The sequence below is a fragment of the Plodia interpunctella genome, chromosome 18, assembly GCF_027563975.2.
Source record: "Plodia interpunctella isolate USDA-ARS_2022_Savannah chromosome 18, ilPloInte3.2, whole genome shotgun sequence".
Taxonomy (NCBI): domain Eukaryota; kingdom Metazoa; phylum Arthropoda; class Insecta; order Lepidoptera; family Pyralidae; genus Plodia; species Plodia interpunctella.
Genome location: NC_071311.1, coordinates 3,290,878 through 3,311,657, shown reverse-complemented (window position 1 = coordinate 3,311,657; position 20,780 = coordinate 3,290,878). Strand labels below are relative to the sequence as shown.

General features: G+C 34.7%; 1 protein-coding gene across 7 annotated transcripts in view; it reads left to right on the top strand.

Moving 5' to 3' along the window:
* Positions 1-20,780, top strand: part of LOC128677585 (high affinity cAMP-specific and IBMX-insensitive 3',5'-cyclic phosphodiesterase 8) — a 130,471-nt gene that overhangs the window by 92,745 nt on the left and 16,946 nt on the right. For all 7 annotated transcript variants that reach the window (XM_053758538.1, XM_053758541.2, XM_053758540.2 and 4 more), the window contains one exon: positions 7,051-7,110. In XM_053758538.1, coding sequence (XP_053614513.1) covers positions 7,051-7,110 — 60 coding nt within the window. The remainder of the gene's footprint in view (positions 1-7,050; positions 7,111-20,780) is intronic.

Below are 20,780 nucleotides of genomic sequence, written 5' to 3'. Positions count from 1 at the left end.
ACGCCCGGGAGGCTTACAGGCGGTTTATATTTAATTAGAAGCTTGAGTTGTACCCGTTGTTTTCATATGAGAATAACTGGATGAAATTGTAATTAAGGAAGTTTAACAACAATATTAATTGCCCACATTAAGAATTTCAGAAATGTTCAACGTTATATTTTATCCTGAATCTTAATAATTGTTAGATTAATTCAGAAGTAATTCGGAAATAATACTCAAGAAACAGTATTTATGGTATTTTATTCCTTTATCCACAATCTCACAAGTATCCTGCGTCAACGAAGGTAAGCGAATAAATGAGAAACTAATCCGAACCATCATTCAAAATTGGTCGGTTGTCAAAACGACGTTTCGTCAATAATTAATGGTACATTTGTAAACACATATTTTCAAAGTAATTTAGCCAAATGAAAAATAATGATTAGCTAACATAATATATTGCATTTTGAATGAATTTAAAAGGAATAGACTATACTTCGTGCCCTTGAAGCTGTACATAGTTGGAGCTGACCCAGATTATTGCTATAAATCTATAAATTAAGGATATAGGACAATGCATCTATAGATTTGAGCTTGGAACTAGTGTTGCCACTCGATAGTGAACTATCGATAGTGTTCATAGACTATCGATAGCATTGTTCTTTATCAATAGTGCTCCAATATCTATACTATCGAGAGGCCTGCGTTGATCCGTCAACGGACGTCACGTGACGGAGCAATGGGGCATGGCTCTTAAATACTTGATACATATTATGTGAGACGTAACGACACAGGTCACAAGTCATAACGCTGGGTACAGAGCAGGTTGTGAAGTCAGGCGAGCGGAGATCAGAGCAGGCAGCTAACCAGCCAGTTACATGCACCCATGCACCACTGCACCGCACAGCAAAATGGGACGAGGAACGAGACATGTACCCGTGTAATGCCATAGATTATACAGTACTTCCAGTAGTGAAGCCAACTACACGAAGCGAATTGTGGTCTGTCTTGCGATACTTACTACTACTACTACTACTACTACTACATATTATAAAACAAAGTGAAAATAGCGTCTGTTTGTTCGTGATAAGCTCAAAAACTACTGCACGTATTTTCATCTGGTTTTCACAAATATATAGTGTAACTCCCGAAAAAGATTTAAGTGGTATAATTATATTATGTTTTTACCCGAGCGAAGCCGAGCCGGGCCGCTAGTATTTTAATGACGTAGTCATCCTTTGCTAAGCCAAAAATTTCTGCGTTACTCCGATAGAGTCATCAATCAAAAATAGTCATTATACACTGTGTAATCACATATATTTTACCTTTATTTTCCCATTTCCTTTATATCCGATAACTACAACATTCCAGCAGACAATCCAAGTAACGATGCCCCACATCGCGTAATAACTGACAGCCATAATAAGCGGAAACTCGCTGGAGACAGGACGTCTTGTTGATCAACTCAAGAGATCTATTTTTGTACATAGTATATTTACAAGATATTATTTAGTTTCACCTGTCCCGATGTTTGTCTTTGTAATAAAATACCATCGCCTACAAAGTTGTCATTTTCCACGTTTCCATGACAATGAATTATTATGATAAGCGTAACCATGGTTCACCCACGATCGGATACCAACGAGCGAACTCCTCAACGATATTCTGCACGCATATGTTTCTTTTGTTACGCGTTGACTACAAAAAGACCTCTTCGACGATAAAGCTTGTACAAAAATAAAAAACAAAAATTAAGTTTCTTAAAAAATCTTTCTTCTTATATATTAGGCCAAATAAGGGCCATTTACAAAATCCGGCTCAGTATCACACAATCTGTGCGCGTAGAGTGATCGATAGACACGATCAGTTATCATTCCTACATATCGCATCGTGCAGCCTTTCCCTCCTAGGACGTCGAGTGATATTGAGTAGATGACACTCCCAATCCAATTAGATTCACAGTTCCTTTGAGTCCGCTGAAACCCTTAGCTACATACGCGAAACTGAAGTTTTTCTCATTATAATAAACAATCTTCCACGTTATTTCGTATGAAATATTAGTGCTGAAATTTTAAGCAAAAGAAAATGGAGAAACTAATTAAATCTTCAGAATTCTTTGAGAGATTTGTATGCTTTTTATGGGAATAAAACAGTGAGTTCAGCCTATGGTTTCAGAAATGCTTAAATTTTGATACAACAAGTTTATTTGTTCAAATTAAAAAAAAAACTAATATTGTAAGTCGGAGTGACTTTCAATATTCATTTCGCTACAACTTTTGAACGGCTGAACCGATTTTAATGAAATATGGCTAAGAACACTCGGGATAAAACTATCTATGATACAAAAAAACCTAAACGAAAATCGGTTCATCCGTTTGGGAGCTACGAAGTCACAGACAGATACACAGACAGACACATTAAACTTATAACACCCCTCTTTTTGCGTCGGAGGTTGAAAACAATTAAAAACTAATAAATATAATCCTCCCGCGTGTGCAAGCGAGGCAACTAAGGAGGCGAGGCGACTATAAAAATCTTTTCATATCAATATTAGTTAGTAAAAGTTCCAAAACTTTACACAAGACTTAGCCCCTATATCCATGGCCCTTATTATGTATGCTCCTATTATACATCACCATACATTTATGGTTCGTTCGTAAGTCGCGTAGCTATGTCTGCGTTCACCCTTTGTTTCCAATCTTCCAACTAACTAGACAAGGGCGTGGCGTTCCCGTTGACTGCCTCGTGAGGATCCTGTCTAGCAACTCATACCCGCTTAGGGTAAAACGCGATATATTTGCGGATGGCCGAGTGCTAAGGCCAAAGACAAATAAAACTATGAAGACAGCGAGCTAACGTATGTAAATGAGATAAAATATTTCTACACAACTTCTCGGCCCATCTTATAAAAAGTGGCAGACTGGGTCTTATAAAACCGGCCACGCGGTGAGGGACAAAATATTGCACTCTGTCCCGTTCCTTCTTGTGTATTTCTAATACTCATTTCTCATTATTGTATGAGCGAGAGGATAGATATACTATTGCTTTTCCTGTCTGCGGCTAATAGCAATTATTACTAACCTGAAAAACTAACACATTAATATAAAAATCCGTGTATAACACCTACCTACATATGTTTAATTATGATTAGCAAATAAAAATTTTATTTGCCAATCATAAAGTTAAATTCAAATTAAACGTTAAACACAACGAGCAATAAATTTTTTACGAGGTGGGTTACAGTGGCAGAAGCAATTATAATATTTCTGAAAAGCATACTGTTATTATCGTAGAGCATGTTAATCCCAGGAATAACGTTAGGATGATCTGAAAGCATTTATTTATTCAGTAATTTTGAAAGGATACAGATTCACGAGTACAGCGAACGGCATACCCACTTGAACAAATCCCTTGTAAATTCATCGCTGTTACCTCCACATAAGGTACTGACACAACATGACAAGCAATAGACTGCCAAGCATCGCACATCATACATCTGACGTCTGGCAGGCACTCATTCATAATTTCCAAATCTATATTTGGTATGACATGGACTGACATGCAAATCCGTCCTACAATGGTTAACTTAAGGTGGGTTGCACCATCAACTTTGAAGTTGACCTTTAACGGGCGCAGAAAAATGGAAAATACGACATTATGTCAAAACGTCAGCGGTCTCCGATTAAAATCAACGTCATATTTGACGGTGCAACTCACCCTTAGAATAAGGTCGCCATTTATTATTTATTTTATTATCTCAACGTATTTTTTTTTTCAAGTAAGGCAACATTTAGTCAAAGCATTTATTCAGAACTAGCTTTTGCCAGCTCATAACTTATTATTGTCAATATCTCGGGTTCTAAGCAAAGTAACGCGATCGCGAATCGCGATCGAACGCGAAGTAGAAAGTAACCTATACTAACGACTGTGAAAATCGCATTCAATTGTATCCAGGTGTTTTTGCGTGATGCGCGAACAAACATAAAGACAAGGTAGACAAAAATTTTAAAAAAATTGTTTTGGCTTCTATTAGTCCCATAAAGACCTACCATAATTATTTTTCTTTAATATCTTCTTTATCTGTGTACTATGTACACTGACATAGCCCAGTTACTCTTCATGTTTTTTAAAACTATTTGAAACCCCTGATATCATCAAGCAACAAATTTAGGCATCTTTTTAAATTAATTAACCGCAAACCGAGTGGCAACTTACGTAGTTTTAACTTAATTGCCAAGGTCTAACGAAAATTAAGCGGACGGCGCCCTGTTTGTTAACTTTTTAATTTTAAATTGTACTCTCTCGGGTATGAAATTGGAGACGACCATCATTAAACTTTCCAAGCTGCGCAGAACCATAATGGTTACGGCAAACTTTAATATAACAATTACTATGATTATTACTTCACGTTCGTGTAGCAAACTAAGGAATTTCGTACTTTTGCGCGAAAAGAAACTTGCGCGAAGCTAACCTATCGCGTTTTCTTTATCTTGCTATGTAATTTGTATTTTTCTTTACAGAAAGTTAAAAATATAGCTTCTTAGGTATGTTCGGAAATTGTGCGTTTCGATTAAATTCTCTTTCAAATAAAAAAAATACTAGATCAAAATCGGTGCAGCCTGGTTTTAAGTATCTGTATACCTACTACTTAAAACCATGTTAAACTTATAACTAACCTTCTATCGTTGTGGGTTAAAAAATAAGTAATTCGAATTGGCAATCACAAGTTACATGAGAATAACTAACATTATTTCATAGATAAATAAAAATATATACGCAGTACTTAATTCAGATTCTTTACATATCGATACATTCCATAAAAAGAAGATTCACACTCAACAAAGTCACGTTTTTAATCCAAAATCCGAAGGCAATTGGGCCCAAAGTTAGCCACTCAATCATCGGCTGAAAGCTGAAGTTCGACGGTCGTTGAGCGATGGCGATAGCTCTCCGAAACCTCTCCAACTTTTATTAATAAAGCTAATAATTCTGTTATATTATCATTTCATTTACAAAGGATAGAAGGCAAAGATTTGGAACTGGCAGTGTTTTGTTTCAAACTTGTAGCGGTCTTGAGTAAAATTATAGCTTTTTCTTTATTACCAAAAGACACTAAAAACGACTACTTAATTTGTGCAATTACATAAATAAATAAATATTTTATTGCTAAAAACGTGAAAAAAGAAATTGTTCCCAAAAGAAAGAAATGGATTGACTATGTGGAAGAGGATATGAAGGAGTTAGGAGTGGACGATGACAGGAAATAAGACTTATTGAAGACAAAAGCATATTACGCCGACCCCAAAATCATAATTTTTTTGTCAAAAACAAATGTAAACAGTTTTATTCCACATTATAGAAACTAGTAAACTAAATACGATATCCTAAAATATATATATAATGTTTCAAAACTGTAACTGTGTAAACTGTCCCAACTAGACTGTTTTATCACAAAGGCGGTTAACAGTGAACCCTACTAATCCTCTGGTGTTATATCATCATCGACAGGCACACTGCCGATATCCGGTATATATTGCACATGGATTAACGTTTTAACTAGATAGTGCATCTTCATAAAATTACTGCGATATTGCACCGTGCGATTTTTATTTATTTTCCGTCAGTTTCTAACTATATTGTTAATTACTTGCTATTCATTAAGTGTCATTTAAATAAATATTAATAATAAATCGAACCTACAACAAACCTGTCTTAAGGACTCTCAAAAGACCGGACTATGTGCCGTGAATTTGAAGGTTATTAATATATAATTTATTTACAATACTTATATATAAGTTAGCATGAAATCGTTGAATTTTTCTACAATGCTGCTATACTACTACTCCAAATTCATTTTCAGAATCTGAGAAAAAATGTTATATGAAATTCAGTATCACTCATGCCTGCCCAACGTATTCATGCCTCAATGCCGACATATTAAAGAGGTAGAAGAGCGAAAGTCTTAAAGAATAATTACAATTAATTAAAACAATTAGACATTATACGTTCCCACGAAAATTACTTATCACGAATGCGGTAATTAAAATGAAGTCAAGCAGATGAGTACCGTCACCCCATACAAATGTAGGGCATTCTGTTTCTGTCACTCTGTTTACGGTCTCTAGTGGTATATAAATCTAAGACTAGGACCTTTTGGAAGGTATTAAGGCCACTGGAGATTTCGCCATTCAATAAGATTCCACTTGATTGTGCCTCAGTTCGCAAAACCGCGCAGTTTTCCCTCGCGTGATTCGCTTCGGGCTTTGTGAGGGTTATTTTTATAGAACTTGTATTGTATCGTATATAAAAGGTAACTTTCAAAGATAAAAATGTAAATAGAGTGTGCGTCCTTTTTTAGTTTTTATGCTCATTCTGCCATCCATACGCAAAAGTACTACTTTATAACTAACAAGTTTCATCGCATAAGTTATGATGGTTCTGGTTTACCATCTCTTTTCTGCTTTGATCTAAAAGTGAGTTTAGTTACATCACATAATATTTTACATCCAGTCATAGTAGACGGTGAAAAAAAGTGAGAATTCAGACGGGAGAAACCGCTGGTAAATAATAGACATAAAGCATTCTAAGAATTGTTTTATTAGATGATAATGTTTCAGAAAAGTTGTGGGATTTTGTATTTCCTTGAATCGACATCAAGAGAATCTGAAAGAACTGGGACTAATTGTGGATTGTGGGGGCTTCTTCTGCGAATTTATAATCATTATTTTTCATTATATTAGCAATATCTTTAATCAAAATGTTTCATTCTTGGCTCTCTTTCATCTTAACATTCTCGGTATCGTTCGGAGTGGAGACACCGCGTCGTCGCTGCGGTCACCGTAAAAAATAACCTTGAAATTTGGATGGATTATATTTTACAACCGACTGTCTGCCTGACGTCAACTCTTCCTGGGAATGCTGTTGTTGAATATTAGCTGCCTAGGCCATGTGTCCCTTAGTCGCCTCGTAAGACATACCGGACGACACGGAGTGGCTCTATTTTATTTTTACATACGCCATATTCTTTATACGTCTGCTACTACCAAATGCTTATTTTTATATTTGTTGCAGGGCGATACGAGGAACCAAGAACACTCAACATTTAATTCTCATAGCAGTTGTGAAGAAAAGGTGAGTAATGGGTTCATTATGTAAATAAAACCGTTTTGATTAGCATTTTCGTGTCGTTTTGTGCGCATTCGGATTTCCCAAATTGCAATAGAATATCCAGCATACTTACCTTAAACGTTGCATATGAAATCTCATAATTTAAATAAAATTAACCGATACGCACTCGTGTTTACATTGATCTCCTAAATAGATTGAAAATACAGTCTACATTTCCGTATATTTGATTTTTGATTATAATTGGAGATCGCATCCTGGCTATCCATATCATCTAGCCACGAAGTCTCAGTATACAGAAGAGACATTGACGCCATTTGACGCATTATTCTGCCGCCAGAAACTTCTTAGGACTCGAAAGTAGTACCTTTTTGCGATCTTAAAATAATCGTTAGAAGATACATATGTTTTCTTAATAATATGGCACTCTTATTTGCCTTGGGTAAACTTTTGAAAGAAACCTTATAAAAATAGTACAACAAACATTCCAGTCTTTAAAAAATAACCTCCGGCGGCGCAAAATGACTCGGCACTTCCATTTGTACAACTTCACTTTCAATCAACTCTCGAGCTCCGCAAACTCCGTCCATCAAAGTTCAAATATTTGTATTAATTCCTATTGTCTTGACTCGATTTTATTCAACTTGTCCCGCTGTTTGTAGAAGTTGTTGTTTACATAACTTTGTGCTTCGCTAAGTGCTTCATACAAATTAAGTTAGTTTATATATTCGTCTCTGAATTATTCTAAATTCCATCTTTACAAACTCATAAAATATGCTTTATATACCTTTATATACTTATTCAAACGCTGTGCTTTTTGATATTCGACATAAAATTTGGAATGATTAAAAATATGTGCGAAAGATGGTAAATAGTAAGCCAAATAGTACCTAATTTACTAATTTTCGGCTACCCGATTTTGATGAAACAAATTCGGAAAGAAAGTATTTATCACAGCCTCTATCTTGCGTTTTCCCGATTTTATTCTAAGCCCGGTGGCCGCGTCAAAATTATAATTAATAATAGACAGGCTGTAGAAATTTTATGCTTGGCTCACGTCAACCTTCTTCAGAAATGCTGTTACATATCCTATCAGCTTTCATCGCTCGCCTTGTCGCCTCTAAGACATCAACGGGAGGATATGGACTCGACAGGTTCCAGAGCGGAACCACCACGAAATATTTAACAATAGATCAACAGGGTGCCGCGATGGCTTACCCGTCAAAATAACCACACCGTAAAAATAGAAAATCGTTAAAATAGAGTAGAAAGCGACAACACAAATATTGTCCCTATGTACAAATAGCTTTGGCGAGGCTAAGCGAAGTCGAAATTAGGGGGAACGTACGAATACTTGACAATTTACCCTGAAGAACCTTCTTGCTACGCTAGTTTGATGTGCTGTGGAGTGTACACTCTTTGGCAATCGAGGCGAAATTGGCTACTTGATTGCAATAAATATACTTATATAAACGTATTGAAATAACCAAAAACATTAATAAATGTCAGTTTAATTGATTACGTAAAGTCTATTTTTTACTTTTATTAAAGTATATTAGGATGCATTTTGACTCGAAAAATCATATCATTACTGTCATACAAGCTCCATATATATTTTTTCTATTTGTTATGACTATATAGCATAATCCATCTATGCTATATAGTTGGAAAGTAGCCAATAACAATGAGATTGGTCAGCTTGACGTGTTGTAAACTCTACGAGCGGTGACGCAAACATTTTAGGGGTCTGGTCTATTCCTAATTTTATTACTTTGTCTAAGTCTGGCGGTCCGTTTAGCCAATAACTAGATTGGGTGTCGTACGGAATGGCTGTGTGCGGTTATCGTTAAATAAATAAAGCTCGCGCTTTATTTATATGTGCTGTGTGCCTGTGTGTTATTTTAGGTAATTTAATAATCTTTCTATAACATTTTGGGAGCTTAAATATCAAACAGCCACACACTCACATTCAAATTTTCTCATTTATAATAATTAGTGGGCCGTACAGTATATCCTTACTCTTACATATTATAAAACAACATATAATTATCATTGGCTGCCAATTTTTGATGTTTGCTGTCTGGATTATTTAATTCAAATATAGGCAACAAAAATTAAATTCAAATTGAAACTTGTAATTGAAAATCGAACCGCCATTGTAGGTACCTATATTTCGTTCACCCAAGGATTTTATCGAAGTACCTACTAATTCCATGCGTTCACCTCACTCACTTCATTGACAGATTATATTTCATTCATTACAGTACTTATTTTTGAATTTTGTTAAAAATAAATCAAATATTAATTCAAAAGTGAAACATTTATTAGCCATCAAAGTAATTTAATAAAAACTATTTTAATTTATATTACTGTAAAATCATAAAAATACATGGTAAGGTAATTAAATAATAAGATTTGTAAGAAAAAACGGTGGGGGAACACACCGTGTAAGTTTCCCCTGCAAACACGTACTGTGAGTGCGACCCGATAACTCAATCACTTGGCCTGCCGGACGGTAACCCTGTCAGTTCACGCGTCACTGCTTGCCTCGGCCAGCGTTTGATTCCATTTATGTTTAGGTATTCAATAAAAATCCTAGTTATTATTACATTAATATACAGGGAATAATCACTCAGACGGCCAGCCCTAAAGTAAGTTCGAGACTTGTGTCTCTCCTGCTCGTGAATTCTCGGTTTTATTCACAGCCGTGACTCCCCAAAGCCAAAAATAAACCTTTAAATTTTGAAGAACCCGCCCTGCTATTACACAAAGTAAACCATTTTACCTAAGCCATAACTGCGCGCAGGTTAAAGTTAACATAAAAGTTGACTGGTTCTACCCACTACAAATTCGATATTTTAGAACATAATATCCAAGAACTACACTTATTTATCTATGTACACAAAATAAGTACATAACTTGCATCTAAATTAATTTAGAACTATATAATAAAAGCAGAATAACAAAACGTTGGCCATCCAAACTGACTTGCATTGGATTATGAAAAAAATATTAATTGATGACTATGACAAATAAATAACTCTAATATTAACTTCACAAACAAACAAAAATTCTGTAATATTTTTCGTCATGAAAACAAAAATATGGAAAATTTTCCGACAATTTATACGAATTATAAGTTGTGCCATTCTTGTGTTAGATAGCTTTATGAACTTGTTAGTAAGTTAACGGTTGTGGCAGTAACTAGCGTTGATGAGCTATCGATTGTCAAACTATCGATATTTTCAATCGAAAAAGATCATATTATCCGTAGACCTGACTAGGATAGGATAGAAAAGGTTTGCACAAACTATATAGTGACAAGTAAATAGTAAGATAAATTTTATCGACAGTCGAATCGACATCACGGTTCTACACTATCCATAGTATTGCTCTTTATCAACAGTAAGGCTCCAAACTCCAAACCCGTCTACTATTGCTTTTAATCAAACTTTCGATAGTCTATCGAAACGGTATCGATAGTTAAATATCTAATGGCAACACTAGCTGAACTTCATCTTCCATAATGTACGTACATACTTTATGTTGGGTTTATTATAGAAATTGTTCAAGTTTTCCCAATAATATACCTGCTACATTTTGGGTTGTTTTCCCTTAGCGAAAATGCCATTGTGGGCAGTATTGTTTGCGTAATACATTGAAATGAAAACGATTTGGCCCCTACATATCATCTTTTGAAGAAAGATTATATATGATTAAATTTAACGCTTTCTCTCTCTCTTCTATTTCTATATCCCCCTGTCGCGTCGGGGCAAAGGGCAGACAGAATTTTTTTTCTATATTGATCAGTACAACGCCACGTCTGTTTGGAATAGTTAACGCTCTATGTATATATGTATATTCTAATACTCGTTTGTTAACTAAACCTAGTCACTATAGTTAACCGCACAGTCCATGGGCAGAATACCGCACTTAAATACTTGACTACCTTTTTCCCGCACATTGCAACGCCTGAAACATGACTATGTTGTTATAAATATAATTAAATCCCATACATATGCAATGCAATTAAATGCAATAAGATAAGATACGTCAATGGCGCTCTATAAAGTAGATGGCGCTACTGTGCATAAAATTAAGGGATATAGCTTAACTAAGGTATATATTATAAATGTAGGGAAATACAAAAAATAATCATGAGATGAAAAGATCTGGAATCTAGCCGGAATTGAACCCGCACCCCTGTCTATCCGGGACTGTGCGGAATAGACTGGGGCGCGGATTCAATTCCCACTCGATTCCAGTTTTTTTTCAAAAAAACATAACCTTTCCATAACCATAGACCAACTCAGTACTGTAACAATATTACGGGCAAAGCCCGGGGCTCAAAGTCCTAAATAAATCTTTTGTGGAGTCCTCATTCGGTCTGCAACATCTCACAGACAATCACATAAACCCACAGATAAGTGACACAATAGAACAGAGACACGCATTGTACTATATCTTGACAAATTTCCTCAGCCAAGTGACGTGAAATTGCTGAAGTGCGAAGGATGATTTGCGAAGTGGAGAAAAGAAGAAAGCGGGTCCTCGGCTCCGATGTTGTATAGTTGAGGATGAAACTCGTATCGATGAGAGAAAGATTAAAACGACATTATTAAGAATCAATTATATTTGAGCAAAAGGAATATATCAATGCCGGATCAGGTCAATAATCAAATATAGATATATCAAAGTTTTTCTGATGTAGTAAAACTCACCCGTGAATTTTGACGTACTCAATGGTGGACTTTTAATAACTAACAAACCAGTAATGAATAAACTTAAAAAACTAAATAAACTTAAATTAAAAATCCCAAAAAATGTGAGGCATCGTACCAAGAACACTGGCTGCAATCCGTTTGATAGCGAGGCTAAGATGAGGCATAATCAATACAACTTTTTGAAAATATAAAATGAAGTATGGCCAATTAATGTGGTGTATTGCTTTATGGTCTGAGTTTAATGCGCCTCGGGACGTAAACCGAATCTCCGGCTATAGGCTCGCATCAAAAAGTTATTATTTATCGCATAAAAACCCCTGACGCAAAACAAGTAACAGGCCTTGACAAGGAGCTCCGAATTGAATGGAGTTCCCGTGCATAATACTCATACAAGAATCTCCAAGAATAACAAGCATATTCTATTTTTTATAACAACAGAGTTCATAGTTCTTAAATAATTTAGATTTATTGATAAAAATCAATTTGTACCAATACCTACTTTCAATATTTTAATCTGAACTAAATAGTTCAGATAAAATGTGAATGAAGCTAAATAAATAGCTTCATTCACATTTTATTAAATTTATTTATTTGAATAAATTACCTGCATTCAATGTTTTATCGAAACTATACTAATCTTATTTACATTTTTAAAGATAGGCGATAATGAAAAAAAATCATTTCCTTTTGCTTTTCTTTTATAAATATGCCATAAGTAGTTGATTTTTTCTTATTATTTAATATTAATTTTCCACCTATCCGAAGTGATGATTAGTAGGTAGGTTCAATTGTTTTGAAGCGATCTCGGTTTGGCTACATGCTCCTTGAAACTCATATTTCCAATGGGGCAGTAAAAAGACGCTTTTTGACGATAAATGTTAGACAGTAGCAGATTTAAGCATGATTGTGTGTGGGCCATATTGTTGGGATGCTCTTTATCAACTCCGACGATCGCGACTTCAGTATATTGTAAACAGAATGGTGTTCGTTTTAATATGATAAAAATGGAGCATTTAGAGGAAAAGACTTTTAAAGTATTATAGTATCATCACACCTGTGCCTTTTTTAATGGTTTTTGCTAAGTTCAGGTCAAATGATTCATACCTCTCTCTGATCTGAGCGTTTTCCCAGTCGCTTCCGCAGCTGTTGATCGTCGGAGCTCAGGGACCACCAAACCACCAACCTGCCTCTGAAGCACTTATTACAATACCTTACTTTTACATTAATTAAAATATTTATATTTATGTACTTATTCTTAAAAATTGTTTGATGTATATCTAAAAAAGTAAGTTTAGAATGCCATTGTCAGTGATGAATCTCCAGCGTTTGAATTTGAAATGTTGAATCAGATTAAATGTAATTTTCAAAATATTATAATATAGTTACTTCGTGACTTCTCAGAATTATTTGACACGCAAATAGGTATACGATTTTTCATGGCGTGCATGTTAATCGGTCTAAAGACCTAATTTAATTATAATATTGCAGCTTAGACCATCATAAATTTAACGTGACCCTTGAGTTTCTCAACTCTAGGCTCTGTTTACCCCGTACAAGATAAAGACCTGAGACTATACCTACGAGTATACACAGATTTGATCGATTTAACTTAGAAACTGAAGACATTCGGTTAATATAAAGTTAAAATATAATTGCAATAAATTATTAGCAAAACGTTCGCTCGGCTGACAGGCGTTCAGTGTAAAGTTACTCTCAAGGCCTATAATTTTGTGTCGCTGTCTGGTCTCCAGGGGGTAGGGGGTGGGTATCGTGATGTCCTAGTTGGAAATTGGAGAGGCGACTACGTTTCTACTGATCTGTATGAACCTATATGTTTGTAATTATATTCTCAAATCAAATCAGTTTAAATAACCGATAGTAGAATACTGTAAGTACCTATGTTCACAATTTTGTAAAACATATGTACAGTAATCTAAGTAGATTACTGTACCTATGTTTTACAAAATTATATATTAGCTATAATAAAGTTATTATAGCCACAAATGTAAAAACTATGCACATATCATTTTACACATTAATATCATGTTAACGCGTAAAATGCAGAAAATAAATAATTGCAATAAATAGTTTCCATTTGTTCAATCAGTACAACTGTTGAGTAGGGACCGACCGAAGGGTCATAATTACAGAAAATAATGACTTATGTATATCAGACCTCCTCACCGCAGGTCTGCGCCTCACAACATTGTCAGTAGCTGCTAGTGTATCTAACACTAGTGTGATATGAAATAAAATAAATAACGGTTTCTTCAAATGTATGTACGAGTTTAAATCATGCGTGCTCCATAAAAATGATGAACCGATTTACATGAACGTGAAATTCGGACATATTTATTCCAAGTAAGTTTAATTTAAATTTTATTTCATAACACACTAGCCGCTAATTAAGCTGATCCGTGTGTGTCTTTAAATGTGGAAATTGTATCTAATATGTTTTTAAACTGTTGACTGAATGTGCAGTAACGACATCCTCATTGAATTTGGAATATATATTTTTAATAATTATGAAAGTTTATAAAAAACACATATAATAAAGCTGTGCTATGTTCTCTACGAAACTCAAACAAGGACTAAAATGTCGGCTCGCCGGGATGGCGCAGCGACAACTCGATTGTATACAAATTAGATTCAGCCACAGTGACATGTACTGACCTGCACTGTGATAGTGCTGGACTGAATACAGGATATGTTATTAAATATCAGCCTAATAACACAAGTTTTATGACGAAATAAAGCAATTTATTAGAGGAAGCCAAATTTCCCTTCCAAGACGACCGGTGACGCAGTGGTAAAGTGCTTGCTTCTGAACCGAGAGATCCCGGGTTCGAGCCCCGGTCGGGTCATAATGGAAAATAATCTTTTTCTGGGCACCTACCATCAACTATTACACAATGATTCAAATGCAGCGCAGTTCAGTTTAGGAACCTAAAACGAATCGCGTTATTTGGTATCACCAAGTTATCTTAACAAAGTCGCATTTGAATCGGAACGAGTGAAAGAAATTCATAAAAAAAGTAAAAATTGTCTCTGAATCGTAAACCCCAGTGACAGCAGATCTCTATATATTTTATATCGTTTCAAGAGTTGCGTTCCGATATCAAATTCTTATTTCCATTTTGAGCAAACAATATGTATTTTTTTGTTACTTAAAATTAAAATGTATATTATTATCTTTGTGTTAGTTACATGACTAAAGTAAATACAAATCACAATAAAATAGAATATTTCAATTACAATAAAAGCAATATAATCTAGACTAACAAATTTGTCGATCATAATCATAACACTAAACACAAACTTCGGAACATAAAAACCGTACCACGATGTAGTTTCGGTGGCAAAGCTAGGAACTATCAATAACAGATAGACTACGTCATTGTTTTCAGCGACAGTAGCGCCACATCTGTGGGACTTCTTTCGTGGTAATCAATCAAAAATAGTAACTTTTTTTGAATCGCGAATTTTGACAGATACGCGATCCAGTTTACGTTCCGTGCCATGATGTGTACCGAATTGTATGCAAAATGAGTGAATGCAATCGAAACGGCGTATTGTTTTGGTAACTACCTATAATGGATCGTTATGTCAACTTGATGGTACGAATTAGCGATGCAGATCAGTTTAGGTCCTGAACTGAATCGCATTAAGAGATGATGGCAAGCCCCCTGATTGGCCCTGGTCTTGGATATTTATCTATATATATTGTATATGTTATAAAATATAGTATCGTTGAGTTAGTATCCCTTAACACAAGTCAAGAACATACTTTGGGTCTAGCTCAATCTGTGTGATTTCTCATAATATATTTATTTATTTATTCTAATTAAGCCGTGACGTCCAAAACCCTCGCTAAGTTCTGTGTTAGCCCACATTAGTGCTTGGGACGCGCGAGTGGTCACACATACGGAATACGTAACAGAATGGTGTGACAGCGCACTCATTACTCATTACAAGTTTCGATCTCTTTCGGAGACCATTATATTATTAAACGAACACGATTTGAAAAATATAGTTATAGTATACATTTTTTTATTCAGTCCAGCGTAGTCGCACAATATTGACGCCAGTGTGTCCAGCTAATGCTTTCAAACAGATTGCAGATTCAAGAGTTTGTTAGGAATATGCATGAGTGCCATTTAGGAAAAATTCATACTGCTACATAATCCATACTATCCAAACTTCTATGCTAATATTATAAATGCGTAAGTCTGTCTATTCCGGCTGTTTTACGGCTTAACCGCTGCACCGATTTTGGTGAAATTCGGTATGTTAAATACAGTTAAATTACAAAATAGGCTACTATATTATTTGAATATCAACCCCCAAAGCACCATAATGGGGGGTAAAAGTTTGTATGAAAATCATTTCTGTTTTGCAGAGAAATTCACGCCGGCGGCGAAGCGCGAGCAAAACTAGTAATAAATATATTGACTACCTAAATAGATGGTTTCTGTAGTTTATTGATGCCACAGGTCATATTTCATCACAACACAATTTGTTTTTTCATCTCTCTCTTTCATCCTCGCATGTTCCCGGTTTCATTAGAGGCTGTGAGGACACGAAACCCGGGGACAAAGTAAAAACAAAAAACAATTTTTGGAGAAAAGGCTGCGGTGAAGTTAATTGCGCCGATTTTTCTTCACCTGCGCTTTGAAGTCGGTTTTAGAGTTAGTTTTAAGTGAAATTTTTGACGCCCACAAATGATTTATATCATCCTAAGTTGAATAAAAAATAATTTGTTGTCAATCCTTTGTCGTATCATAACGATCGTGGCGGGGTAACATGACTTTGTATATGGATAGAAGAACAGACAAATACATTATTTTGGGCGTATCCCCGGGTAAATGTTAAGATCTTAATACGTTGTAATATAATTTGCGTATAACAAAGCTTGGAGGGTGTATTAAGCCTTTACTTTGATCGGTTTAAGGTCATCGTTATTAATAACTTTCGGCACTTAGAAAAGGGTTTTAAAGCTAGTCGACATTTTATACGAGAAGTGCCTAGGGTCGAAAACATAAAAATGATAACATTATAACATTGCGAATAAAATTTTGCTTCGTTCTTGGAACTGAATAGTAGAAACTCTTTGTCGATAATATTAATTGAATTGAAAATGGAAAAGATGTTTCGAACAATTTTGTATCTGAATAAAATTAGACAAAAAATACTGTACTTTTTTGTGAGTAAATCGACTTACAGATAATATGAAGTTGAATTCGCCTACCTACTAGTTAAATACATAGATTAAAAAAAATTAAAAGCATGTAACGTTACAACTTAACGGCAAATATGTGATTACAAAGTGCTAAATCTAGATCATATGCTTCGAATGCTATGGCTACAAATAAAGCGTGGCTACTAATGCTATGGCTACAAAAAAAAGCATAAGTTACGATTGTTACGGCTTATAAGTCTACGGCTAACAGGCATGTACTACGAAAACAATGGCTAAAAATCCTTCATTGTCTTGTCTACATTTTTGATTCGAACTTATAACATACCTGAATTAATATTTAATGTAACAAAGAACTCTATTTTCAACTCATATCTTTTAGGGAGAATGGTTTTGACGAAAACACGACGTGGGCATTGAGACGAAAGTGTTTTAGAAGTAATTTAAACAAAAACAATTCAGACAAACAGGCATTATACGAGTAAAAAGGGTAAATATTTCTGGCAGATTATGATGTATTATAATTTATTTTTTAGCACATAAATATAATTATAAATCGTATTGTTAGACGATTGAAATATTCTATAAATAACTAAAAGAGTTAGTAACAATAACTGTTTTCAATTCACCCAAATTTTGCGTTTCTTTTTCAAAGAATGTGTGAACTGATAAGGAAATGAAAAGTCTGAATTTGAAAGAAATGTTCTATTTTCATGGTTTCGATACATGTAATGCCAACAATATATTATTGGGGCTCATTGGCATAGTGCTTTTTTCGAATTCTTACATTGCACATTGGAAAACTCAAGGGTGTCGCTACTGTAGAAGAAATTTGAAAAAATGATGTTAATTTGGTAACATCGTTTTTTGTATGTCCGACAAAATGTAAGGATCATAGTAATATATCTTTGCAAGGCCACAAGTGAACACCCTTTTAGATGTCGACGAAAGGACCTACAGCCCTTTATGGGCAGTAAACCGAGTTCTTCATTACGTGAATAGTGCCTTCGGATATTGCACTCAGCCTTCAAAATAAATTACATTATATGTGGCAGTTCAGAAAATGGACAAAACATACATGTGATAGTATACGCATGGAATTAGTAGATACTCGGTATGAAGTACTTATTAAATCCATGAGTATACGTTAAGAAAAAAATTAATCAAGGAATAAATTGAAAACTAATGTCATTAGAGGAAAGTTGTCATGTCATAAGATTTCTTGCTTATTACAAGGAAAACTCATGTCCAGTTTCGACGACTTTAATAATAACTAACACTGGTGCCTGTGTTAATATACTCGATAAGATAATAATATGAAGAACAGAGTAAAACAAATATTAAATAAATATATTTTGAAACAAAAAAATATATTATTTTGTTATCTCGCACATCCCTTTTTTGAACGACTACCATAAATCTAATCTAATCAAAATAAAGAAACGGCTTTATAATTTAGTAATGTTAAAATTTATAGTAGCTTTAAAATTATCTTTGATTTAAAGATAAATTTTATTGGCATGAATTGGATATACTGACAAATTGTACATGCCACAAATTTTCATGATTTATTTAATTAACAAAATAATGATGATAAATAGACATTGACTACGAAATGCTACGACTAAACCCTGTACTACGAAAGTTACGGCTACGACTAGAGCATGCTACGAATGCTACGGGTACGACAGAAGCATGTACTACGATCTACTAAGCTACGAAAGAATAAATGTTCCCGATTATTATTTTTTTGTTTTAGTTAGTCCTTTTTTAATTAGTATATTTTGTTTTCATTATCTAAGTGGAAATAAACACTAAACTTAATAAAATTAAGTTAAACTTTGTCTTATATAATACAGCTAAATGCAATTAACTAAGTAATATTCTGGTATTTTTAGAATGTTCCATACTTGCAACTGGAATCTCTGCGACCATCGGTTGAAAAATTAAGTTTCAAATTCAGTCACAAAATGTCGGTGAAAGCTTCATATTTTCTGGGAAATAACTTATAACCGGCCGCGCTTCCCGGCTGGAATTATTGTAATAATGGAAAATTCCGTGCCTCAGCTCTGTCCGCTATTTTGTTTCTCCGCCCGTGGTTGCGGCTCCCTGCGTGGATTTATTGATATACATAGGCTTATTTGCATACTAATTGCGTACTGAGGCTCCGCTACTGTGGAAAAATTGGACAAATAAATGCCTAACTAGACTACGAAATATCAAATATATGCTGTCTACTGGACCGATTGTTATAAAATTTGGTTCACGGGTAACTTGAAATAACACGTAGGGTATCCATGGGAGCGACGCCCCGGGGCGCAGCTAGTATCATTGATTTCGGCTTCGGATCTCTAAACCTTAAAAACCTTAAACGTAAAAAAATCTTTATATTTTGAAGAATACAATTTTTGTGTGAATTTACGACCAGCCGCAGGTCTGACATCAATCCTACCATTGACTTCCGCTACATTTTATATTTATTTTCCTTTCGCAAATGTAATGTACTTTCAGAAATATAAGGGTCCATAGGGAGCCGTAGAGTCCCTATCACCTTTTCTGCGGCTATGCGTAAATAGGGTTTAATTTAACAACACAGTGAGGGATGTGTATTTAAGCCGTTAATCTATAACTAGCGAAGTCTGTGAACTCGTCTCGATGAAGATAACACACGACCTCCTAACTAAACTTGTGACATGAAGTATCTACTCACACACTTTATGTAAATAGTCCGTCGCTTTAGAGATTCGACCTTGACGTCGAACTTAGGTAAAGGAATTATAAATCGAGCTAAACCGATTTTAACTGAAATAGCGAGATTGCTAATTAACAGCCCCGTGATGGGACAAAGGATATTTTTTATTCTTGTCACAATGTTCTGTTGTTTGGCTAAATCTATACTTTAATCACAAGTTATAATTATATAATACACGGTGGTGTTGGATATTTCTGTGATTTTATTTTCTTTTTTTTTATATATTAGATACACATCTAGCTTCCTTTAGAACATACCTATTATAATTTTGTATGCAATATTTATTTAAATTAGTCGGAATTCAAAAGATATCTATACTAATAATCTAAAGAGAAAAGTTTGTATTTTGTTTGTAATGAATAAACTCAAAAATGATTTGGCACAATATCGTTGTACATGTATCTTTCTTGTATTAATTTTAATCTATGTACTATTTTCAAACAATAAAGTTTATTACAACAAACAAAGAAAAATACTGAAATGCAATTAGTACCTATAAAGTCGACCCTTTTACGCTTTCCGAGTAGGTATTCTCCATGTGGATTTAAAAAAAGTAGATTTCAAACTGCCGCATACCGTAGGAAAGGCACGAGCGTAAAAAAAAAACTAAAATTTTAATTGCAAAAAGTACATAGGCTGTTTTGAACTTTCGCAGGTAAGTGGAACAAAAGCAATCACGCTCGCTTTGAAAAAGTTTGACGAACGCCAGCTCCTGTATAATCAACACCGACAGTTTTCCACACAACCTGTATATGCGGAGTACTTCGCACACTTTGTCATGGTGTTGCAGCTGGTGTGTTTTGACACTTTTTAATGCTTGCACGCAAAGCTCGTATATAACGCGCTATGTTCACAGATTGAACATATGTAATGCTCTTATATCTGTGGCTATGTTTGATGTGTGATGTGAAACGGTTTTGATTTATATACTTTTGCCTCATTGTCCATTGTTTTAACGGTTGGGTAAACGCCATGTTTTTTACGTGTTATTTATTCAGTTTTA